The sequence below is a fragment of the Cricetulus griseus genome, chromosome 10, assembly GCF_003668045.3.
Source record: "Cricetulus griseus strain 17A/GY chromosome 10, alternate assembly CriGri-PICRH-1.0, whole genome shotgun sequence".
Classification (NCBI taxonomy): Eukaryota; Metazoa; Chordata; class Mammalia; order Rodentia; family Cricetidae; genus Cricetulus; species Cricetulus griseus.
Genome location: NC_048603.1, coordinates 21,692,666 through 21,718,289, shown reverse-complemented (window position 1 = coordinate 21,718,289; position 25,624 = coordinate 21,692,666). Strand labels below are relative to the sequence as shown.

Below are 25,624 nucleotides of genomic sequence, written 5' to 3'. Positions count from 1 at the left end.
GAGGAAAACGCAGGGCTAGTCTGTTGGCCTGACGTCAGATGCAGCTTTCATAACCCCCCCCCCGGGAGGGGGGGCTGAGGAAGGCTCTCTGCCGCTCTGATGGGCCAGCCCAGTCCTGGCCCAGCTCCCCCGAGGCATCTGCCTTCTCTGGGCTGAAAGGTAGCTCCTGTGTCACTGACTTCCAGGCATGAGGTGGCTCCTGCCCTGGACGCTGGCAGCTGTGGCAGTCGTGGTGGCGGGCAACGTCCTGGCCACGGTGAGTCCCTCCTGGGGACCTGATCCCTTGCCGCCTGGTGCTGAGGCCAAGGGACTGGGGGTCAAGACAAGATGGGTTGGAATGGTGGGTAGAGAGGGGAGAGGGTTGCGGGGATGAAAAGAAGCTGGTGGAGTGGGGGGCAGGAGGAACAGCCCTCAAGACAGCCAGCCTGCTTTCCTCTGTTTCATACAGGGCATGGGGGATCAGCATCCCGGACTGGCTGTGTGATCTGGGGTGGATCACTCACCCATTCAGAGCAGCATATGATAAGGGGGTTGTTGGGGACATCCAGAGCCTGTGAGTCTGAAAACACCGTGACTCTGGGCATCAGAACTCCCAAGAGGAGAGGTCCTGGGAAACCCCAGGAAAAGCCAGGAAGGGACATGCCCGCTTTCAGCAAATTCCCGCTGAGCAAGCAGCGTTGGGGTGTTTTGGAGCTGTACAGGTTGCCACCTCGAGGTCCTGTGGCCCTCTGTGGTTTGTCCAGTGAGAGTGTTCCTATCCTGCCATTCCCAAAAGACATCTGCAGGCTTCTCTCCCACCTGAGTCCAGAGGGAGGGACAGAGGTGTCTGCACCCTCAAGAACCAGGGGAAGGAGACACGTGGCAAAGTAGGGAAGCCTGCCGCAGCAGAGCAGGGGTGGCTGGGCAGGAGGAGAAGCTGCTAGGAGCAGTGAGCTGGGCGCCCTGGCAGAAGGGAGGCAGCCTGGGGCAGAGGGTGAGCCGCTGGGCAGCTTCAGAATCTGAGTCCCACATCAGGGCCAAGAACCCTGGGAGTTGCAAGGCTATTGTTATGGAAATACACCAAGGATTTCTTTGGGATGGGGGCTAACATGACTATTCACGGCCCAGCTACCTGCCTGTGAGTATTGCAGCTCAGAAATAGACCTGGCTGGGACTGGGTAATAGCACCTTGGGGTGTTGCTTCCAGAGAATGAACCTGTCCAGTTTGTACCCGAGTCCTCCAGTTCTTGCACGGTGCTTGTTGGTGCCAGCACCTAACCCTACCAAAATAATAATAATAATAATAATAATAAATAATAATGATAGTAATAATAATAATAATAATAATACCAGCTCTATTCCGAAAGGATAGCCAGAAAGAAACAGAGGTTTGGAGTGACTTGGGACTTGCCCAGGGTCAGGATGAGTAAGTGGCCAGGGTCACAGTCAGACCTTCGGTGGCACATCCTCACCAGTCAGTCCTCCTAGCATTTCCTATTCTGGAGCCTAGGAAGGAAGAAACTAGGCCTGCCTCTGCCTTGGGACTGGATGGTATGGGGTGCAAGCCTGCAGGTGGCTGGGCCCGGGAGGGCCGGGTGTGGATGGAGAATTGGTAGAACAACAGTCAGAGTCAGGATGAGCGGACTTGCTCATGGCAAGTCTTGTGCTGACTGGAGCATGCTCACTTGCCAGTACAGCTGGCATGGCTGGAGGACAACGGGGGACAGAATCGGGGCTTTTTTCCAGGGATCTCAGCAGAGAGATCCAGAGTCCCGAGGGACCTAGCAGCAGCAGGGAGGGAGCACTTCCAACAAAAGCTCCCAGGCTACACACCCCATCCTCTCAGGGGACACAAGGCCTCTTCATACAAAGGTCTGGATTCCCAGGATGTCCTCACAACCCCATCCACTGGCACAGGACTCTTGACGGTAAAGAGCTGGGCCCGGCCCAGAATCCAGTGCCTGGCTTTGTGGCCAAATTCCACACATGGCATCCTCCAGAACTAATACATTAAGGGAGTTCAAATCCAGCAAGGGGTCAGGGGGCCCCATGGAAAGAATGACATGCATTGGCCATATGGAAGGAAAAGTATGTGGGAAGCTAGAATTGCCAAGGAGACGCTGAGGAAGTGGGCTGGCAGGGAGACGCCGTCTGATGTGCATGCAGCCTAATGGGCCAATGGGCCGTTGGCAAGACGGGGAGGCCAGCTTGGAAGGGAGCATCAGAATTCGGAAAGGCAGATCCAGAGCTCAGATGCCAAGCTTGGTACCTACGGCCGTGTTGTGGTTGACACTCGGTGTGAGGAGCAGTTTGTTTAATCTCTCTTCTTCTTCTTGGACAAGTGTTAAGTGCCCACCTGGTAGAGTATGTGAGCCTTCCCAGGGACTGTGTGCCTGGAAATACCCACCCACGTGTCATGCCTGAGTGGAGAGATTTGATCTATTGATGCTCAGCATCTCTGAAATCCCTGTCCTTTTAATAAGAAAAGGTAACCATCCCTCTTTGTAGATGGAAAAACTGAAACTCAGAGAAGTTAGGTAAACTTCCCAAGGCCACACAGCTAATAGTCCATGGAAGTGACATTTGAACTCGGGAGCAGCATTCTTCAATGAAGTCTTACGCTGCTCTGAGTCCTTGCACAGAAATTGAGTACACACAGGCTAGACCCCAAAAGAGCTTGCAGGTCGGTGAGGCTTAAGGCTGGAGACATCCACACATGTGCTGGAGTGAGAGATGAGAGAAGGCAAGGCAATGTCTTCCAGGATAAACGGGCTGCCATTCAGGTTCTGCCACTGGCTGAATCTTCTCACCCTGTCCATGTGTGTGGGCTCTTCACACAACTGTGTTTGGGGGTGGGGGTAAGGGAAAGAGCTCGTTGTTTGGGAAGGGAATGCAAATTCATTCTCTATTCCCAGAACCCATTACAGAATGCCAGGGACCTGGGCGTGTGATGAAATCTTTCTTCTAAATGAGAAAGCAAGCAGAAGCCACAGACAGACTCCACAAACCTAGGCACAGTGAGTCAGCAGCTCTGCCCATTCCCGCCCACCCACTCCTGATCCGAGCCCTGTGGGTGCCTTAAAGTCTCTGCCTGGCTCAACCCCACCACAGGGCTTTTCAGGGAGCTGCTGGGAGGCTGCTGATGGACAGTTTGACCACCAGAGTATGGCATTTGTCCAGGGATGGGTCTCATGAGGGCTGCCCCATCTTAACCTGGACAGACTTGTGGCCCACCTATGTGCTGGGCAGACCTCTGGTCCTTTGGCAAACACACACACACAACACAGGGTTTAGTGATAGCTCCCTCTAGGACGACTGAACAGGTAGCTGCCAAGGTTGCTTGAGACCTGGTGCAGACACCAACTCAAAAAACGGCTGTGTTGTCCCATTGTCTCCCAGAGACCACAAGACTCTTCCCCAAAATGGCTCCCCTGAGAGCGGGGGAAGGAGCCACAGCCACGGCTTGACTTCCACAGCCATAGAAGCCAAGCAGGGCCAGGAGGGTGACTCAGAGTTACACTTTGGCATGTGAGCTCTTACGGTCAGCATACTACGGATGCCCCATTTGCCAGCCACAGGGAAATAAGAGGCCCACTCAATTCTGGCATGCAGCTTTAGCTTCCATGTAGACCAACACATTGGCGCACTGAGAAGACAGAGTGTGCTTCGGTCCAGAGCCTCACCATCCTTTGCAGCCTCTAGGCGCCTGAGGCCATGCTGAGTGGTCCATTGGATTGCAGAGCTCAGTGTAAACAATGCAGGGTTAGCAGACTCTAATTCCTACCCTCACCCTGTTGACAGGATACAGTTAGACTGTGTTTTGTGTTCAAGAAAACATACCATTGACGTCAACTTCTCTTGCTTCTGATTGCTCCTGATATAGCTACTAGAAAATTCTGTCTGTGGCTGGCAAACGGACACAAAACGTTCAACGTTTGGTGAGGAAGGGTCCTTTGGGAGTGTTCTGAGATGGGCTTTGTCCCTGTGAAGGGGAAAGTGTCCCTTTAAACGTTCCCACTCGACTCTAGGGATGGTGGGAGGGTGGAGAAGACTGAGGGAAGGCAGGCATAGAGAGCAAACACACGAGGCCTGCCGACTCAGCAAAGAGTTCCATTGTCCCAGCAGCTGTGCTGGATCCCAAGCCAGTGGAAGCCCAGGCTTCAGGCAGGCACTAGGGAGGACTGGGCTCACTACTGTGTAGAGCAGGGCAGTGTCTGCCGTCCGGGGCTCCATGCAGGGAACCTTCTAAAGCCTGTGAGCCAGGTCTCCAGCCCTGAGAGCAAAGTCAGTTGAGCACACCAGGACACTGTGCAAGAAAGGAAATCTGGCTGGTGATGACAGAGGTAATGAAGGTCATCGTGGTGACAGGGATGGGAGTGGTACCGGTGTCGTGACGATGGTGAGGGGGCGGTGACAACAGAAATCGTGAAGATGACGATGATGGTGGGGATTAAGGTAGTGATGGCAGTTACGGTGATGGTTGAGATGGTGATGGTGACGGTAATACTGAGGATGCTTGCAGGGTGTGTGTGTCTCTCAAAAACAAACTGAGTCGGGGCAATAGCCCTTCCATCCTAACTGTAGGTGTCACGGCCCATCCGCTTGCTTGTTCTCTTGGGAAGCAGGGGCAACCTGCACGGGGTCTGCATTAGGTGGTTGAGAAAGCGAGGTGCCTGCCTGGAAGATGGTTTCCTGATAACTCAAGCTTGCTTTGGACTTTAAAACGGTGGACGAGATAAACCCTTCTCTGCTCCCACACTGATATCTTTCATTCATCGTCCAATGCTCCCGTTTCCCCTCCTCTTCTTCCTCCCCTTTCCATCCACTAAAAGGAGAAGGAGGCTTTAGGGGGAGGACCCTAAACTGGGCCCCTGAAAGGGGATAATGGGCCTTCCAGGGATGAGATTTGATCTCGGCCCACCCACCAGTCTGGATCTGGAGGCAAGTCCAGGCAAGATTTCCACTGGTGCAGATTTGCTGGGGGCAGGGGGTGAGGCCAGAGGCCAGGCCCTAAGGGATCCTCCAGTGACAGTGGGCCGTGAGCCTCCCCAGGGCTAGAGAGTTCAGGGGGGCTCGCAGGATAGAGGAATATTTAAGAAAGCTCAACCTTAACCCTGTCCTCAGTAGAATGGTAACCCTCCCTGAATAGCTGTGCGACGCCAGGCACATCACTTCCAAAGTTCACTTTTCTCGTCTTGAAAGCAAGGAAAGGTTGGGCTTGAGTCTTCAACTTGCTTCCTACAGAAGCTGCTTAGAAGGCCCGTGTTCATTCCTGGGGTCGAGCCACGACTGAACAAACTTCAGGACTTGCACTGGCTAATAATCTTCATGGATGTGGGGGTGGGGTGGGGGAATGGGGGGGGATTGTGGAGTTTCTGCCTTCCTGCAGAGAGCTGCTAATCTTGCTGCCAAAACGGATGTGTCCCTGTTCCAAGATGTCCCATTGGTCCGCGTTCCTCTCTTCGGGTTCCAGTCTTAGCCTTCTTTGCAAATCCACAGCTGTTCCCTGTTGTCCTGAGTGACCACAGCTATCCCAACCTGACCTTGGGGGGGGGCTATTCTTCCATCCCAGCCTGTGTATTCCACGCCGTGAGTGGTACCTACTTGGGACAACTCCGAGAAAATGTCCTCATGTCTCCCAAGTAGAGCTACAGACATCTCAGTAGATCTTATCCTTGACTAGGGGAAGGGATCACATCGCCCAACTGGAACTGCACTGGCCTCACCCCACAGACGACCTTTGCTCATACCCTGTACTACCACAGAGCTTAACACCTCTTAATTCTCATCCTTGAGCCACCTGGGCTCCTCAATCCTGGGCTTCGAACATGCCGTGTCCTCCACAGGCCTGGCTCATGCTAGGTTCCTTCCTGAATTGGAATGCCACCCACAGGTCTGTCAATGGCCCTTCTGGTACACTGTAGGTGTTCAGGGCCAGCTTTGCTGTGACTCATAAAGCCAGGCCAGGCCTAGTGGGGGCTGGGCGCATTGTATATAGGGGAAATGGACAGTAAGGGGTGACCAAGGACCTTTTGAAAGCAGAGATGGCTTGCTGGGAAAAGGGCGTGGAATTGTTGAAAAAGGACCTGACCCAGTATCCAAGACGCCCAGGGCAACAATTAGTGCTTCCAGACTCGGTACCGAATCAAGAGTAGTGTTGAGCTTGGAAATCCACCTGCCTCTGCCCCCAGAGTGCTGGGATTAAAGGTGTATGCCACCCCTGCCCGGTTTTATTGTGATGCTCCTTAAAACTGCTAATTAAAACTGCTAAAAGAAACTACCTCTAGTCTCAGCATAGAAGCCCCGAGGTGGCTGTAACCAGGCTGTGACTGTCCTCATCCCTCCCTTGATCTTTTTCACACTCTTGTCTCCTCGGAAAGAAGGAACTAGAACTTGTAGTGAGCATGTGTCACTGTACCTGGAAGTTAGTAGAGGCTCTGAGTACGCTGTCCTTGGCACTTGACACTGGGTACTAATATACATACCAGGCTTACCTAGAACTCATGATCCTTCTATCTCTGCCTCTCAAAGGCTGGGTTCCCAGTACTGTTTGCCATGCCCGGCCTCTCTGTGCATCTGAAGGATGAATGAATTCCTGCTTACAGTTTGGAAGCATCTTTATCTCTGGCCCCTTTATCCTCTCCACACAAAACTGCCTCATCTCTCCAGAGGCTCCCAAAGTGCGGTGTGTAAAATTGTTGGAAAGAAAATGACAAAGCTTTCCACATTCCTTGAGCTGAGCCCTAGCCAGCCGGAGTGAAATCTTGGGGCAACGTTGCTCCCTGAAACCCCTCCTGAATGTGCAACCTAGGGGTCCAAGGCTGTGCTGAGAGGGGAAAAGACCATCCACTCATGCCTGGCCCAGACTTGCAAAGCTTGGAGCCAAGATCCTCCCACACGGTGGTCTAGGGGAACAGATGCCCAGAAAGTCCCAGGAGGCACTGGGAAAGTGGCACCATTCAAAGGACCAGAAAAACACGGCAACAAGGTGGTGGGATCCACAGGTCCTTGTGGTGCATGCAACAGCCTGGGCCCAGGCCCACCCTGTCTCCCACCTCCCCCAGAGCCAATCCTTTCAGCCCCTGCTTCTAGGCAGGGAGACTCCCTCTGGATTCCTGGTCACTAGAGGTGTGCTCTGCCATTCCTGCCTCGACAGTGACCCCTGGTGGAACATGTAGGCACAGCATCTCAAAGGCTTCGGCCAGGCTCTCCACCCTCCCCTGGTATTTCCTGAGCGTTACCCAAGTGTGCCCTGGAACCTGTGGGCACTCAGGAGGTTGCCCCTTGCTGGACTAATGGATGCAGCTATTGTCTTCTCTTCTGGATCCCTTTGGAGCCAAGGATGATCCCTGTTGCACTACAATCCTGTAGTGGCCCATGCTTTGTCCCTCTGGGCTCCAGATACTTGGGGGAGGCTTATTGCACAAGTGTGGTGGGAAGGTGGAAGAATGGATGGATGGATGGATGGATGGATGGATGGATGGATGGATGGACGGATGGATGGATGGATAAATGGATGGATGGAGGGATGGATGAATATGGATGGATAAGGATTTGGTTCAGTGACAAATCGCACATCCATTGGTCCAGCAAGGGGAAGCTTCCTGAGTGCTAACACATTCCAGGGCTTACTTGGGCAATGCTCAGAGAATAGCAAGGGAGGGTGAGGAGCCTGGCTGAAGTCTTTGGAATTCTGTGCCCGGATGCTCCACCAGGGGTCAGTTAGCAATGACAAATGCATACTCTTGGGGGCACCAGGGTCAGACGTGTGACTCACGGGGCAGTGAAAACTCATCTAAGTTCCTTCAGCTATCTGAGCCTTCATTTCTTCCAATGGAGACGGGGACAGCTTCACAAGAACCAATGGTAAAGCAGGAAGATGACTGGAGGCTCTGCCCTTTCTCTAGCTCCCGCCCATTGTTTTCAAACCATTGTCTGTACCCTCTTATGAATGAATCACAAAGGCTACGAGCTGACTCGGGTTCTAGGCATGTCTAGAAGAATCCAGAGAGTTCAATTTGGGATCGGGGCATCTGTGTTGGTGGTGGCTGCATTCAGAGCCAGCCAGAACAGCCTCACTGTACAGTCTTCTCCCTAGTGGCCTAAGTTTGGGTCTCTGGGGACGGTGATGGGTCTTCAGTGTACTCTGCTTTCGAGGTGATTCTTCTGGTGGACCAAAAGTCCAGGACGTTCCGTTGGGCTTTGCTTCTGCTACAGAACCCTGAGTAGAGAGTGAGAGGGTCTCAGAGTGGTGAGGGTGGTAGGCCTGCAGCCGCAGAGCAGGGTAGGCCAGCTAAGACTGAGCATGTACTGGGCCTTCTGTCCGGGAGGCCTCTTGGGCAATGCCACTTTCTCCTTGTCTTTCCATTAACACAGTAGCATCTGCAGGGTCCGGTGCCAGAAGCACATTGTAAAAAAGAGTTTTATGTGAGCAACTTCAATTTGGAAAGACCGAGCCTTTTTCTTTTTCTTTTTCTTTTTCTTTTTCTTTCCGGTCTCTGTCCTTCTTAGCCAGCATGCTCCTTACTTGATGGTTCCTTTTCCTCTTCCTTCCTAAGAGTAGCACAGGGTCCCAGGGCACTGTGTTTGCACAGATGTGTCTGCCTATTCTCAGGATAGGCATATTGACCCTGCCGTGTGCTCTCTGGCAGCCAGGGCTCTCTGGGAAGACGGCTAGGGTCATGCTCAGAAAAGCAGAGACAGGATCCAAAAAAAACAAAAGGAGTTCGGAAGAGGATCTGGGACAGTGTCCCCCAAAAGAAGGGTGCCTCTGGAGATCTATGGCACCTTAAAAAGCACAAATTCCCCACTGTGGGTCACCAGGAAATTCTTCCCATCCCCCTGCCTCACCCAGGGCCTGCTCCCAGACCATTTGAGGCTGAGCTTTGCAAGCTGTTAAGTTTGCCTGCACACCTGTTGCCTCCATGGGATGGTGATGGCCTTGTTGGTTGTATTCAGAGTACAGTCACACTAAGCCCTGCTCTCTTTGACCAACAAAGGCCCCTGTAGAACAGTCCTCCTAGTTGATTTACTGTAAGGACAGATGAGTTAATTGCTTAAAAGCGTCAGAGAAGGGGCTGGTGAGCTGGCTTTGCAGATATGAGTGGTTTGCTCCTCTTCTAGAGGATCAGAGTTTGGTTCCCAGAATCCATGTCCACCAGCTCGCAATCCCCTATGACTCTTGCTCCGGGGGATTTGGTACCCTCTTCTGGTCTCCATGGGAACCTGCACACACATGGGATACACACAGATACAGACAGGCACAGGCATATAGACATAGACACACACACACACACACACACACACACACACACACACACACACACACACACTTCTGAAGTCAGGTATGTCTGTCCACTTCTCCTACTTCAGCACACAGCCCGGCACCCAGTACAAAGTAAAAGCAAGGGTTGTGTTGAGTCCTCAAATGAAACGGGTTGAGTGGATAATGTCACTGTGTCATTGATCATGCAGTTGTCATGTACACATCACCACGGGGTGTGTGTTAGCGAGGGGAGGGACTCTATGCAATGCTGCTTCCTCCAAGCCCCATCACAGGGCCTAGTGCATAGTAGGTGTTCAGTAAGAATCAGTGGATTCATTAGCCAAAGAGCCTGTCTGCATTTCTGTCTGAACTGCCTATCTCCGAAGCAGAAGCCCCCTGCCAAGCATCTGTGTGCCCCTGTGTGTAACAGAGGGTTGGTCAACGTAAGTCTGCACTAACTGCTGGCCTAGAGTCCTACCCCCCTGCCCCCCCCCCGCCCCCCAGATAATCCTGGAGTAGCCTGGAGTGCAGAGGGATGGCATTGTGCTTCTTGCTTGGTTGGGGAGGGCGGGGATAACTGGAAGTGTTGCTACCACTAGATGGCGCCAACAGCCAGGACTTGGTTCAAAGTAAGTTTTGCCTAGCCAGACACTGCCCAGTGCATCTCCTAAGTCTGGGAAGGCCTTCCTGCCTTCCCTACCCAATGCCTGGGGGCTCCAGGCAGGTGCCTAGGAAGAAGGCTGCCTTCTGAGATTGCTTACTCGAGATGAGCGGAGGGGGCTGATGGTGACCCCCTAGAGTCTGTACGCCCACCGTACGATGAGCTGGCCAGGCGTCGAGAAGTGTGCTCTCAGTGTCTCTCGTGTGCCCCGTGCTTCCTCACTCACGAGACCCTCGACATCGTAACAGCTCTCCAAAGTGGCATTCTTGTGCCACGGGCCTCAAGGAGGCCAGGGATGTGCGCCCAAACCCATCTGGAAATACCCCTATCTAAATCTCTCTGACTCTGTGGTCTTTCCTCGGCTCCCAAACTTAATGCTGAGAGGAGAGATTCATCCGGAGCATGATGTCACCAATCTCAGGTGGCCCCAAGGCACTTTCATCCTGAACCCCACCCCCACCCTCACTCCACTCCCGAGCAGCCCCCGCTGTGCACATTGAGTTGCATTCAGGCAGAGAAATGAAGCCCTAACGGAGAAGCCACGGAGTCTGTCCCCAACAAGGCAGTCAGTTGCTCCATGCACATTGCAAGCATCTAGTGACTGGGGGTTCAGAGTGTCATAGCGGGTCATAGAGAGCAACTACAGGGAAGGACACCGAAATGCCTTGGGGCAGGGACAGGATGCTCTACGCTGGGCCCTAAATCGAACCTGGAAGTGATGTGGCTGAGTCTTAAATTGCAGCTCCAGGTGACACAAGCCCACTATGGTTGCCTTGCTGACCTTCAGTGGGCTCTGTTTTCTGCATCAGTATCTGTGCACTTGTGGTGTTTTCAGGTTCAGAGTCTGCCGGTCACACTAATGCAGCGGCTTAACTCTGGTCCTCTTTAGCCAGAGCTATTCCTGCCCCAAGTTGCAGAGAGCCTTTTGCATTTTCCACAGCCACCACAGTCTGATTCTATGATCCATAACTCCTCACGCTTGTCTCTTCTATATGTTGCATGAGCTTCAAGTACAGGCCCTACTAAACGTTATCTTCAAGAAGGCGACATGCAAACATCTGTCAAATGGCTGAAACAGGCCAGAAATAACTACAGGGTGCAGGTGCCTCAGTCTCCTCCAGTGCAGGGCAAGGAACCCACCCAGATGGGACCTGGGAGGGCAGGAGACTGGATTACAGAGATGCAAGCCTCTTGAAGGTCTTGTGCTCAGATGCAGCAAGTTCCAGGCCAGTGAGAGAGGACCCTGTCTCAAAAAAAAAACAAGTTGTGCAACACCTTAGGCAAACAGCTGAGAATGTCTTCTGGCCTACACACACATACACACACACACACACACACACACACACACACACACACACACACACACTACACTACACTCTATCAGACTCTACCAGGCACAAAAGACTCAGCAGAGGAAGAGCTTGGAGCTGCAGAAGGGGGCAATAACTGTGGATTATGAGCAACAAAACTTATCAGTGTGCACTGCCCACATCCTGGGCTCCCTCTCCTGGAACTCGGTGCCACTGTGCATACTGCTGGGGCTATTGAGAATCCAAGGAAAGAAGGAAGCCAAGGTGGGCTAAGGTGGATACCAGGTGCCAGAACTTCACAGGCTGGGCACTGTTTTGACTTCTCTGAACTTTGAGCTTCCTAATCTTACTGGCTTCATTGAAAGAAATGGATGTTTGTCTATTGATTGTATGGAAGTTAACTTGTGAAATCATTCTAAACACAATGAACGCGGGAAGGCAATTGCAGCCATTTAGTCTTGGAAACCCTGGACTCAACAACCCATTTTCATCTCTCCCCTTCCTCCACAGGTCGTCTCTCCAACCCCCACAGCCATGACTCTCACTCCAGTGCCACTGGAGGACGCCACTGCCCGCCCTGAATTCTGCAAGTGGCCATGTGAGTGCCCGCAATCCCCACCTCACTGCCCGCTGGGTGTGAGCCTTATCACAGATGGCTGTGAGTGCTGTAAGATATGTGCCCAGCAGCTCGGGGACAACTGTACAGAGGCTGCCATCTGTGACCCACACCGGGGTCTCTACTGCGATTACAGTGGGGACCGGCCGAGGTACGCAATAGGAGTGTGTGCACGTAAGTGAGACCCCCCATATCTTCCAACTGCCCCCACACCCCAGCTCCAGCCCACGAACACCCACAGCCCTTCCCTTGGCCAGTCCAGTTAGAAGCCACAGGATGGGTCATCCTGGGGAGAGAGCAATAACTGCATTATTCTTGTTCCTGAGATCCCATTGTGTCTTGCTTTCTTCCTATTAGACACATTTTTCCCTGAGGAAAGGAAATTCTGCCAAGAAATACCCAAGCCTGGTTCCGTTCTCTCGGTAGATACAACTCTTCAATAGATAACACTGAATCACTGCCATACTTCAGATATGTTAATGATTCTTTAAATTAAAATGTTTAATAATATGCATAAGAAAATCCAGTGACCAGGAAATAATGAAAACTGCAGGCACCATTTCCTGGTAGCCACCCCTTTCCAGTCACCACCATTACTTTTAACTTGCTAGCCCTCTATTTTTCTAGTTATCACTACGTAGCAATGTCTTCTGCTATATCTTGATTGGTTTGCTACACTAATTTTGGATCATTTATTAATTTCCCTACATGGTAGTTGATGGCTTAGCTCCCCGATGCTATCAGATACCTTTGTCATCTTCCAAACGTCCATTCTGATTTTTGGCTATATAATCAGGACTATTTTTTTATGTTCTGACTATGTTCGCTGGAACCTAAGTAGTATAGGTGTTTGAATTCTGCCTTTTCTTAGTGCCTTCTGCTCTTCCTGGGGATTCTAGCTGCCCTTGTTTTTCTTTGATTTTGGCGTGCATAGTATCCTTGTGTTTGGAAGAAAACTGTTGTTTATTCTTCATGTGCTCCATCCCGTGTCCCCTGTCCTCGACACTGTTCCTGGAGACCGTGTTTCTAGACTTCATGCTCCTCTCTGGATGCCTGTGTCCTTAGTCTGAAATCTCTGAGCATTGCTTGCCAAATGACGCAAGCCAGCACGATAATGAACAAAAGCCCGACACACATGAAACGTTTCTCAACGTATCATAGATACAGGAACTCTTCTCCCATTAGTACTGAATCAAGACTCCTCCGTAACTATTAGTCCACTTTCTGTTCATACGCAGTACAGTCCCTCATCTGTACCGTACACCTTAGATCCCTGTTTGGGTTGTTGATAAGGGCTGTGCACACAACCCAAGTCACTAAACCCTGTCTGTGCCTCTTGGTTCCTCTGTAGCTCTTTTCTTTCTTGTCTTCTCTCTCTCTCTCTCTCTCTCTCTCTCTCTCTCTCTCTCTCTCTCTCTCTCTCTCTCTTTTTTCATTCTTTATATTTATATCTTTGGCTTTCCAAGTAAGTGTTCCTGCTCCCCCATCTTTCCTGCTTTTCTCCTCTTGCTGAGATCTGTTGCTAATACCACAAAATATGCTCAAAGAAGACCTGCACCATAACCTACACATAATTAGTTACCCAATGCAGTGATTGAAAATGTGTTTCCTGAGCATCAGCCCAGGCCTGTTTAAATAAACCCTTGAGTCACCGGTGATCTCTGCTTGCTGGCGCTCAAGACTGGCATTATAAATAGTCATGTATCTTTTCCCATAACCCAGGGAGACTTGGCCAGCTTCCCTGTGCTGGAATCACCCATAAGACCAGGCATATGGGACCAGCTCATATTTCCTCTTCTGGCTAACAGCTATCTTTAAGGTCATTTGGAAGATAATTTAGTTCCCTGTGATTACGCTAATCTCCAAACCCATAATAGGATCTTGCACGACAGGCCTTGCCCCCTTATAAACATTGTCTCATGGACCCAGAGGTTGTCTTCCCCACTTGCCATGCCATGCCCTCCCTACCCTCACAGCTTCCGACTGAAGGGCTCACCCCAAACCCCTAGGAACCTTGATGCAGTTCCTTTCCATTTATTTGGGAAAAATAAATAAACACCCTGACCTAAGGAAGGAGTCAATGCATTTTTGCATTTCCTGAGACTTCCCTGGCCATGTGGACTTGCAGACATTGAAATAAATAACACTTAACCAGGAGTTACAGGGACTCGAAATGTCCCAGCGTATTGTTAAGTGAATAAAGGAGCCTCCACAGAGCTCTGACCTTTCCGACTCCAAAACTTAATTCTTTCATCCAGGTACATTCTTACCCATGAGCCTCACCACAAGCAAGTCACACAGACACACATCAGTTGCATTCTGTACACATGCATGCATTCACACACACACACACACACACACACACACACACACACACACACACACACACAGAGAGAGAGAGAGAGAGAGAGAGAGAGAGAGAGACGCACATACACACATTTCATATGTAAACATGTGCACACATATAAACAACCCATTGGTGTACCCCAAGTATTTCACCAGAAATGTAGCATAATGTCAGAATCCATGAGTTCTCAAAAACAAGAAGCAAGGCAGGGCCTGTAAGTGCAGAGAGGCAGTGAGAAAAAGAGAGCCTCTCAGACAGACAGCCCGTCAGCACGTGGTCAGCTTAGCTCAAGGATGACCCCCAGTTTGGGCTAAACCTGTCTGGAGATTTGCAGAGAATTAGGCCAAGACAAGGGGAGTAAAAAACAAGTCATCAAAATGCTGCCATGCAGGTCCCAGGGAGCTCAGGAGAGACATCGGCATGCCGGTAAACACCAGTTTGGGCTGTCAGTGGTCACCTTCCTGGGCCACTGAGGCCAGGAAGAACAGTGAGTCTAGTCTTGCCTGGAATGCTCAGCTGTCAGGAGGAATCTAGGCTTGTGTGTGATCTGTAAACACTAGAGCTACATTCAAAGAAACGTTTAAAGCTGTGTCTAGGCCAACGTAAACACGGTAATGGGCACAGTGCCCTCTGCTTCAGAAGGTTCCACTATTTTGGCTGCCCAAACACCTTTCTGGTGCAGCTAAAAGAGGCACCAGGGCTAAAAGATCTGGTGAAGGGAACATCGTGTTCACAGATGGCCTTTTAATCCCTTGTCTACCTCTTGCTGCCCCCCACCTTGGGCCACACAGCTGAGTGTCTTCATTAAATCCACCTTGTGCAAGGAGGGGAAAAGAGGAAGTTGGTAGCTGTGGCTTTTGCTTGCGCTCTGAAAATCATTGCAGCCCTGTCCACTGTCATCCTTGGTAAGGGGAAGGTCTTAATCCAGGACCACCCAACCTTGCATTGCTAAAGGAGGGAATGGAAAACGCAGCATGGTGCTTGGGGCTACACAACTAGAGCTGCAATTCCATTGCTACTACGAAGTCCTCCTGGGATGTCAGACAAGCCCCTGGAGCTCCCAAACCTCACTGTCCTTAATAAGGACATGGTGATGAAGAGTGAGAACCTCTGTGGGGAGTCAGGCTGTCACGTGCTGAGATACAGTAGGAATCTAGTGCAGGTAGGGGCCCTGACACACCTATGCCTCTATCCACCCATCGGCCCACTAACTAGGGACAACATGAAGGTTGAGGCTACAGGACCCAAGCCTTGTTCCTACTCCAGAAAGGCCACGGATGACGAGGGCTTGAAGGTCCCAGTAAAGGAGCATGGTGGCTTTGCATGGTCATTGCATACTCTGATCTCTCTTGGTCAACGTGGGGCAGGTTTATCAGCTGCCCATGTGTCCCCATTCCTCAGCCTACAGAGATAGCACTTTCTGGGCACAATCCCTGACTTTTGCTGCACACTGGACACTCCCGGGAGATTTTAAAGAATACCAAGTCTGAGGGAAGCAACGCTCCAGTATGTAGGGCTGTCTCGTGTTATGTAGCCTGGGCATCAACATTTTCAAAGGTTTTCCTGTGAGTTCCTTTGAGCTGATGGAAGGATTGCTTTGCCAAGGACTCCAGAGTCTTGAACTGACATCTTTACCCACGGGAGCAGAGCATAAGCTTCAGTCTCCTCTCCACCAACACACACACACACACACACACACACACACACACACACACGAGAGAGAGAGAGAGAGAGAGAGAGAGAGAGAGAGAGAGAGAGAGACTCACACGCTCGTGCACACATCTTCCTACACACTTTCGCACACATGCACATGTAAACAAACATATATAAACTAGCATGTATACAGATGTACCTTCCCGTGCATACACATGTGCACACTCACGTATACACATTTACACATACACATCTTCCTGGAGTTTGAGGGAGAGGCCAGGTGACTGAGGCTCAGGGGTCCCTTTGCATACTGTTTCCTCCTCCTCTGCCTGACGTTTCTCCTTCCTCTCCCCTCATCTCCCTCCTTTTTGGCATCAGGTAGAAGGAGGGAGGCTGTTGGGGGTTTAGCGTCTCTGCTGTGTCATTCACTCCATCACTCATGTTATTTGAGCACACGAATCCCTCCCTCTCCCAGACCTCTCCTGTCCCTAAAGAAGTAGACAAAGCTCTCCTGATGAAGTCATGAGTGAGATCATGGGTCCGAAGCTGGTGTCAATGCACACCAGCACCTGCTTCCTGGATGTCCAGAAAATGATAACAACGGCAGCATGTACACACCCCGAGCCTACGGCTCATTGGCCAGCTTACACTCCCATGTCACCTTGCTGGACTGTTTTGCTGTACATAACAATGGAAGGAGCTATGTGCTTCCTTACAAAACAAAACATGCCATGAAACACACAGTAGAGTCCCTCGTTCTGACAGCATGGGCACCTGACAGATGGCCTGATTCTTATGACCAGCCACCACCCCCACCAATCCAGGAGACAGGACAGAGCTGCAGTAGACTCCTAACCGTCCTCCTCTGTGGGCATCATTGCTGTCCCAGAATGCTCTGTGTATAGTGCCAGGTGCTATCCCCAAGGAGCACACAGCACCAAGGTAGAATCTGGCCCGACCGTCCCCCAAGCCCACAGGCCAGCTTGTATAACCAACACCACTGGGCATATCTCATGTCTAAGAAAGACCTGGAGCCAGCCTGCCCCAGTCCCAGAGAGAACAGAAGATCTCGCTTTCTGGGCCTGAGTACAGAGGGCTGGAAGTCTTCCTTCTTGGCAACTCTCCTTGAAAATGTGTCTGGAAGCTGAACTTTCTCGTTGCTTTTGGTCTGAGAAGTCACCAACCTCTGCCTGGGTCACTGGGGTGTGATCCCCAGAGCTGTCTTGTGGCCCTCTCCAGCCTATTGTCTGCTGCGTGAAATACATAATTCCTCTCGTTCATCCAAGTCACTTATTGAAGACCTACTATGTGCCAGGAAGAGTTCTAGATGCTAACAGTTGTCGATCTTCCACCGAGACAGGAGGAAGATGTATCTGGTCTCGCTGCTCCTCCACACACCCTTTTCTTTCTCTCTTCCTGCTTCCCTCCCCGTAGGCCTGCTCCTTCATCCGGCCATTACACACCCACAGTAGATGCCCCCGCTACCTGGAAGACTTCGTCAATGCCTGGGCTGCCTCCCTCTTGTTCTGGTCTTTGTGGAAGGCAGGCAGAAAGCCCTCTCGTGTCCATGGACCTTGCAGGTCCACTTGTTCTCAGCCTACAGGCCATGTCAGTGTCCACCACCCTCTCATTCTTCCATTATCTCCAACCCGTACCACTGGTGGCTGTCATCATCAACAGACACTCCCAGTGACCATTGGGCCATCCTTCTACCTTATAGTGAGATCTCCGAGGACCAGACTGTTGTCATTGTGTCCGGGTCTTCAGCTCCTGCCAGACTCCACAGTCAGTCCTGAGGAAGGCAACCCCTTCTTCCACTCCTAGGTTCTGGTTTCCTATGTACGCCTTTCTCCCTTGGACCGGCATTCGTCAGTACCAGGCCTGGAGCTGGGCACAGTGTAGGGATGAAAATTTCCTGGACCCTCCCATCCAATATCCAGCAGAGTCTTCGGTGGCTGTCCCCTGATGTCATAAAAGACTTTCACCATACCCTCGCTCCCCGCCCCTTCACATGGCCTAATCTTTGCCCTTGGGGTGCAGCCAGCTGATATATGGGACAGCCCCTCCATCCACACATGAGTGATTTCTTGGCATGACATCTTACACAGAGGAAAAACAGCACAGAAGTATCCTGGCACAGAGCCCACATCTCTGGGCCTGACATGTCTACCACCTGTGTTTTGCAGAGGTGGTCGGTGTGGGCTGTGTCCTGGATGGCGTACGCTACAACAATGGCGAGTCCTTTCAGCCCAACTGCAGGTACAACTGCACCTGCATTGATGGCACGGTGGGCTGCACACCACTGTGCTTGAGCCCCAGGCCCCCGCGCCTCTGGTGCCGACAGCCCCGGCATGTGAGAGTCCCTGGCCAGTGCTGCGAGCAGTGGGTGTGTGACGATGATGCCAGGAGGCCACGCCAGACTGCACTGCTGGACACCCGAGCCTTTGGTAAGTGTGGGCGGGACAAGTGGAGTCTCGGGATACCACGGAGCCCCTGGAGTCCTGATTTTCTCTTAATAAATCAAGGCCATTACCCATCCCACAACTCACCAGTTAAATGGTCTTGGGGATGTGCTGTCTGGAATCCAAATTCCCCATCCGTAAAATGCAAATGGTATCATCTTTACTGCCTACTTTATGGGCTGTTCCCAGCATAAAAGCTTGGCGTGATGCATGCAGTCTTCTGTCATCTTGCTAAAGTATCCCAGAGAGCAGTTAGGAACCTAGAGAGAAGATCAGATGGCAGGGCATAGGAGGGAGTAGATGAACCTTTCAGATAACTCAGGGGTTCCATTACTATGGTCAGGAGAAAAGATGAGGCTTTCCCTAGGTAAGCCTGAGAAGAGGAATCCCTGGGAGAGGGGACAGGAGCCAACATGATTTTTTTCACCATTGCCTACTGGAGCTCAGTGCACTTGCCAGATACTTGGAAAGCACCCAGCTCATGTTTGCAGTGGTGGCCATGTAGGTTTTTGGCTGAAAAGATTACTGAAATGATGGGATTGTGTGTGTGTGTGTGTGTGTGTGTGTGTGTGTGTGTGTGTGTGTGTGTGCTGCACCATCAAGACATGCATGTATGGATAGACACATAGAGAAGGAATGGTTAGAGAATGAAAGGCAAGCGGGTGGGAGGATGGATGGATGGATGGATGGATGGATGGATGGACAGACGGACAGACGAATGGATGGCTAAGTCAATGGAAACATGGATGCATGCTTGGAGAATAGATGGTTATAGGATGGATGGAAAGGGTGGTGGTGGCACACGACTTTAATCCCAGCACTCGGGAGACAGAGGCAGGAGGATCTCTGTGAGTTCGAGGCCAGCCTAGTCTCCAAGAGCTAGTTCCAGAACAGGCTCCAAAGCTACCCAGGGAAACCCTGTCTTGAAAAACAAAAACAAAAACAAAAAAATGGATGGAAAACAGATGTGTAGCGTAAGATGATAGACAGACAGATGATAGAATGAATACAATGGATGGATGGATGATGAATGGACAGAAGGACGGACAGACAGACAGATGGACTGATGGATGGATGGATGATGCGTGGGTTGATAAAGGACACATAAATGGTACCCAGCTGGATGGTAGTGGACAAATGCAGTTAGGCTTTTGAACTAGGGCAGAGGGGACAGAAGGAAGGAAGGACAAAGGTAAGAAGCAGTACTGGAGTACCCTTCAGAGCCCGGCGTCTGTGCTGTGCGTGGGGTAATGGGGGGAACTCAAGAGTGGCTTCTGGGACTGGAACACAAGACAAGGAGCATATTTAAGGTGATAGTTGGCTGTGTGGGATGAGAGGGCTGACTTTGGGGATGGTGAAGGGGGAGGAATGTCCAGTGAGGATGGACTCACAGAGGGGGTCCCCCAGGAAGATGACTCTGCTTACAGCTGCTGCTGGCTGCTAAAGTGGCCTGGGAATAGCACACACAATGAGACAGAGGAGCCTGGAGCAGTGGTCTAGGGAGGCTGACCTTTGAGGAGTAGACAAGAGAAGAAGAGACTGTCCATCGACTAAGGAGACGGGGGTGGAGGCAGTTATGCTGGGAGAATCTGACACAATAGGCCACAGAATGAGTACATCACTAGAGAAAAGCACCTCTGAGCAGGTGGCCCCAAAGGAGAGAAGACTGCTTACTGTTGGGCTTTTGGGACTGCTAATGTTTTTAAAAATTCTACCTACACAAGTTTGCTCAGCTCATGAAGGACCGGGGTCTTGGCCTTGGTGCCGTCAGCATTTAGCATTGTTGTTGTTGTTGCTGTTAAGGGAAGGGACATTGCAGGCTTGGCAGCATCCCTAGCCAGTCCCTTCAGATGACAGCAGCGGTTTCCTAAGTTATGAGCATCCAAAACACCTCCAGGCATTAACAAATGTGGCTGGGGGACAAAGACACACGCGTGGAGAAACCGTGTGGCATAGATGAGAACCAGTGGCAGAAAAAGGCTCGGTCTCTGGTAGCTCAGGACAGCATGGTGGCTCCTCCCACTAAACCTTCATCCAGCAGCGTGTCTGCACAAGAGTCCTTGGGTGGTGGAGAGGAGGCAGAGGCTGCCTGCTCGCTGTGTGTGACCCAGTGACCCAGTTCTTAGCCATCCCAGACAGAGGCCCTGCGGCGGTATGGAGGAGACCCAGAACCAAAGCCCTTTTATCCTCTCATCCTCCCAGGCAAATCCCTCCCTCCTAGCTCGCTGCATGCTCCCAGCCAGCTCATCTCAGACTGCCTGCCTCTGTCCTTGGATGCCTCCATTGCTTCCTCCCTCTGTCCGTGGGTGACTTCCCTATGTCAAATTCTTTTCCCAGCAGTGTTTGCTGCACACCTGCAAGCTCCAGAGACTGAGTCAAGAGTTCTGTGTTAGCCTGAGTAGATTCCTCATCTGCTTGGAGTACTTTTCCTCTCTCTCTTCCCCCCATTTCTTGATTACCTTGTCTGTCCTTGTTCTCCCTCGGTTCCCCTTCTTTTTCTCTGATTTCCTGTTCCTGTGGGATTTCTCTGTGTCTGTCCCATCTTTCCGAAGGCTGTTTTGTCTTGCCTGCCATCTGCCTGTCTCTCTCCGTAGCTCACCACTCTCTCCTGCTCACCCCTGGCGAAGCAGGAAGCCATGGGTTGCTAGGGAACTCTATGTTCACAGGACCAGTCAAGAGCAGATAGTCAGTCCAATGGGACTATTGTTGGGTACCCACACCAGCTGGGTTGTACTAGGACTCACTGAACCGGAGAGTCCGAATGCATACACAGACACACACAAATAAAAAATAAATACAAAAATAAATCTCACTTTAATGACAATAAGAGTACAAAAGGCAACGGGAGAATGAGGCAGCAGCTGGTCACATGGCATCCAGTCTGGAAGCAGAGAGAGATGAAGGCTGGTGCACAGCTCACGTTCTCCTTTTTGTTTGCTCTGGAAGCCCAGCCCATAGTTAAGGTAGGCCTTCTCACTTCACTGAACCCAGTCTAGAAAATCCTTGCCAGACACGCCCAAAGGTCTGTCTCCTAGGGGAGTCTAGCTCCGGTCAAGTTGACAGTCAATAGTGACCATCACAGAAAAGAATTTGACCTGGGGACCACCTGGCTCTAAAGATGGGTTTCCTTCCATGATTTCATAGTTCATCTCTCGATTAGAAAAAAAAAAAAGAGTTAAGGGTAAAGATATAGTCTCCCCTCCCTGGGTGCCCCTGCCAATTAGAAGGCAGTTTTTCTTCCTCTCTGTGGGAAGGAACAGCACAATTCTGTCTGTCTATCTCTGTGTCTCTGCCTGTACTTTCTTTTCTTTCTTTTTTTTTTTTTTTTTTTTTTTTTTTTTTTTTTTGTGTGTGTGTTGTGTGTGTGTTTTTCCAGACAGGATTTCTCTGTGGCTTTTGGAGGCTGTCCTGGAACTAGCTCTTGTAGACCAGGCTGGTCTCGAACTCACAGAGATCCACCTGCCTCTGCCTCCCGAGTGATGGGATTAAAGGCATGCGCCACCGACCCCTGGCTCTGCCTCTACTTTCATGTATCTGTTTGTCTGTGCCTCTTTCTGAGTCTCGAGAAGCCTAAACCTTAGGGGCATGGTGATGGCAGGGACTGCTGGAGCTTGTGGCGGCTTCAGACTCATGGTCACTCTGGCGTCCCTCTACAGCAGCTTCGGGTACAGTGGAGCAATGGCACGGGAACTGCATAGCTTACACTAGCCCCTGGAGTCCATGCTCAACCACCTGTGGCCTAGGAATCTCAACACGGATCTCTAACGTCAACGCCCGGTGCTGGCCAGAGCAGGAAAATCGCCTCTGTAACCTGCGGCCGTGTGATGTGGACATCCATTCACACATCAAGGTAAGTCGTAGCAAGGATAGGCGTCTTGGGCTGGCATAGGCGTGATGAGCGTGCATGGCTATAGCTGGCTTTGAGCCTGGCCACTGGACTTCTTGGGAGTCATTCCTAAGATGGAAATAATGAGGTCTGTCTGCAGGCCCCGGAGTAAATAATTTAGGATGATGTGACTGCTAGACTGATGGATGCTTTTGTAGTTCCCATCCTATCAGAAGCAAGGAGAACTCAGGAACCATGGAACGTGTTCTTTCAGTAGTGATTCCAAGGGATCTGCAGCACCTTTCATTCCCACGGCATCCCACACCTGCCTGCATGTGTGAAGACTGCTAGAACCGGAGACACGCGGGGTCAAATGCCCCTCTGCTGTTAGAATTTGCTGCTTTCGCCAGTCTCCTGCTCTCATTAAACTGCAGCCCCTTTCCCATGAGTATAACAGTGTCGGTAATCTCTGAATTCCTTCCAGGGCTGAGAGCCCAAGATGAGGGCAACATAGAGTCAAGGATCTTTCTGCTAAGCTGCAAAAGGCTGAGTCCAGCCCTAGGACTTAGGCCTGGTCTTCCTTGTCTAACTCAATCCCCCTCACTCACGCCTTAGTGCCGGTCCACCCGACATCACATCTAACAAAGCAAACGTCTCAGGGCTCATCCCCGGGGGTCTCCGGATACCGAGAGAAGGATGAGTAGGGAAGAGAATCCCTCTTCCCCCATCATCTCCGGGCACAGGGCTTGCCCCTTATCAAGACAGCATCTTGTCTTCGACGACAGACATACACTTTTCTTCCTTCTCTTCTTTTGTCCCTCTGCTATGACAACTCTGGGTGCCATCGGGTCCTCATGGAGTGTCTTCCAGTTGGAGGCAGGGGTGGGAAGGGCCTAACATGGGGAGAAGTAAGAAGTAGGGCCCAAATCTGGGCTAAGAAAATTTGTCACAAGGCTGTAGGCTGGTGAGCCCTCTCCTATCTCCATGAGCATCTGCCCTAGCTGGGTCGCCTCACCTGGATCAGTTACGTGCTCCACCCACGTTGGATGTGCTCTGCCCCTAGCTCTGATGTGGTGCTGATAATATACCATAAGAAATACTAGCTCAAGGCCTTTAGTAAGTACCCACTGTATGCCAGCTTCACAATTATATTAGCGAGATACAGAAAGACGCCCAAGTATCAAGGATCCCGAGGCCTCCTGGAAGGCTCTAATTGTATTTGAGTAATGTCAGTGCTGTTGAAAATGCTACATGAGAATAGTTTGTGTGTGTGTGTGTGTGTGTGTGTGTGTGCTCTCGAGTGCGTGCAAGAGAGAGGGGGGTATTGGATTAGAGGGGACAGATGAAGGGAAAATGCCCTGTCTGACCGTGGAGTTCCATGCCAGCTCAGCCACTTGCTACTTGGGAAGCTTGATTAGCTAAAAGAGATAGCCTTCCTGCACTGGCCACACTGACATATAGACACCAAAGCGGTAAAACAGTAGGAGAGAAGGGAGACTGCAGACTGTGAGATCTGAGCACAGCATGGAAATCCCCTTCTGCAGCCTTAGGTTTGCCTGTGCCGTGTGGCTAGGCCTCGCTGTGTCTGCCAATGCCCTTCCTTGCTCGAAGGTGCTGCAGAGTCTGGAGCAGAGGTGATGCTTGCCATGCATAGTGACGGGAAGGAGAGGACTGGAGGCTTGGAGAGGGACAAGGTGGCTGTGCCTCACCAGAGCGTACTAACAGAAGCCCCCCTTCCTTTCCCAAAGGCCGGGAAGAAGTGTCTGGCTGTGTACCAGCCGGAGGAGCCCACAAACTTCACCCTCGCGGGCTGTGTCAGCACTCACACCTACCGACCCAAGTACTGTGGTGTCTGCACTGACAACAGGTGCTGTATCCCCTACAAGTCCAAGACTATCAGCGTCAATTTCCAGTGTCCAGAGGGTCCAGGCTTCTCCCGTCAGGTCCTGTGGATCAACGCTTGCTTCTGCAACCTGAGCTGTAGGAATCCAAACGATATCTTTGCTGACTTGCAGTCCTACCCTGACTTCTCAGAGATTGCCAATTAGCTAGGTGTGTGGCTCGGGGCAAAGCTCCATGTTTGCAGAGCAGTCAGCCCTCTGAGGCCCAGGACTTCACAGTTGAGCCTTATTCCAGCCCCTCCTACTCAGTTCCGAATTCCCTGATCCTGACTCTCAGTTTCTGTTCCTACTCCGACCATCCCAATGGCCCAGGAGAATGCTGCTCAGGGTTGGACAAGGCATCCTTCCTAGGGGATATTCTAAATCACTCCAAAGAAATAAACATCTCAGACTGTTCAAGATGAATCTCAAGCCTGACTAGGCCTGTCTGGCTCCAGCCTGCTCAAGTTGTCAGAGATCCTGATGGAGCTGCACAAGGGATGGAATCCATTGAAAAGCCAGTATCACAGACCCCTTCTTCAGATGCCAAACCTGCTGATGCTGGGGTCCTCTCAGGCAGATGGATGGGGCCGGGGACACAGGAATAAGCTATTATTTGGGCCTTGCTAAATGATACTATCATGGGCATGCATTTCTGCCCACAACACACCAAAAGTGCTCTCATTCCAAAGATCTTTGTACCATGAAGTCACCAAACACTTTCCAGGTGAGGTCAATGGTGGTGCCATTTTTTCTTTGCAATAGAAAATCATTTCCATTAATCTGGGAATAACTGAGGATACATTTCTCTTTTTCCTGTGGTATGAAGGGACTCAAATCGGGTTCATGTTGATCAGAAATGTAATTTGAGAAATTTTATTTTGGCTGGTAGGTGACAACCCCCAATCCATCCTACAGAGAGAGGACAAGGCCAGCCAGTCTCACAGGCCACAGTTGATAAGTTCACTGAATCTGTTGCATACCAAGTTCTTAGGGCAATTAGCCAACTCTCTCTAACACCTGGGCCTCCCTTGCCCTGGGGCTCCTGGGAGTTGGTAGGGACCTTGGGGTTAGCCTGTCTATTGTCTCAACATTACCCTGGAACCTTGAGATGGTGGGAAGATGCCCCCATGAGCCTTGGAAGATTCTTTTGAAGTTCAGACCAGACCTAGCAGGATGTACACATCAAACAAATATGTAGGTCACCCTTCACTGCTCCGAGTGGCCTCTGGCAGGAGTGGTGAGGCCACAATAGTCCCTGGGCTCAGGATATATGTCTTATGCTTTAGTGACTTATTTCACAGCTTTAGTGGCTGTGGAGCAAAACAGCTCAGTTTTCTAGTCTGAAGATAGACATTGACCAGCTATATAGAAATGGAAATCTGAGGCCCGGCGTTGGTGGCACACGCCTTTAATCCCAGCACTCAGGAGGCAGAGGCAGGCGGATCTCTGTGAGTTCGAGACCAGCCTGGTCTACAAGAGCTAGTTCCAGGACAGCCTCCAAAGCCACAGAGAAACCCTGTCTCGAAAAACCAAAAAAAAAAAAAAAAAAAAAAAAGAAAGAAAGAAAAAGAAATGGAAATCTGTTCAACAGAGGTAAAAACCAAAGAGTTTATAAGTTGAAG

The 25,624-nt window shown here is 51.1% G+C and overlaps 1 protein-coding gene across 3 annotated transcripts; it reads left to right on the top strand.

The window, feature by feature from the left end:
- Window positions 1-22: 22 nt before the first annotated feature.
- Window positions 23-24,781, top strand: LOC100755834 (CCN family member 4). 3 transcript variants are annotated; one of them, XM_027431587.2, is made up of 5 exons: window positions 23-256; window positions 11,726-12,005; window positions 18,018-18,278; window positions 21,953-22,143; window positions 23,868-24,781. In XM_027431587.2, the coding sequence occupies exons 1-5, from the start codon at window positions 188-190 to the stop codon at window positions 24,165-24,167; spliced, it is 1,101 nt and encodes a 366-aa protein (XP_027287388.1). In that variant the 5' UTR covers window positions 23-187; the 3' UTR covers window positions 24,168-24,781. The 3 variants fall into 3 exon arrangements, with proteins under 3 accessions (XP_027287388.1, XP_027287387.1, XP_027287389.1); XM_027431586.2 differs by having other exon boundaries at window positions 21,950-22,143; XM_027431588.2 differs by lacking the exon at window positions 23,868-24,781 and adding an exon at window positions 22,338-22,569 and having other exon boundaries at window positions 21,950-22,143.
- Window positions 24,782-25,624: the final 843 nt, after the last annotated feature.

Bases quoted from the DNA above. Each gene is read 5' to 3' on its own strand.
- LOC100755834 (XM_027431586.2), top strand. From the start codon at position 188: ATGAGGTGGCTCCTGCCCTGGACGCTGGCAGCTGTGGCAGTCGTGGTG. The intron at 18,279-21,949 runs GTAAGTGTGGGC...GTCCCTCTACAG, and splicing joins GCTGGACACCCGAGCCTTTG to CAGCTTCGGGTACAGTGGAG. The intron at 22,144-23,867 runs GTAAGTCGTAGC...CCTTTCCCAAAG, and splicing joins ACATCCATTCACACATCAAG to GCCGGGAAGAAGTGTCTGGC.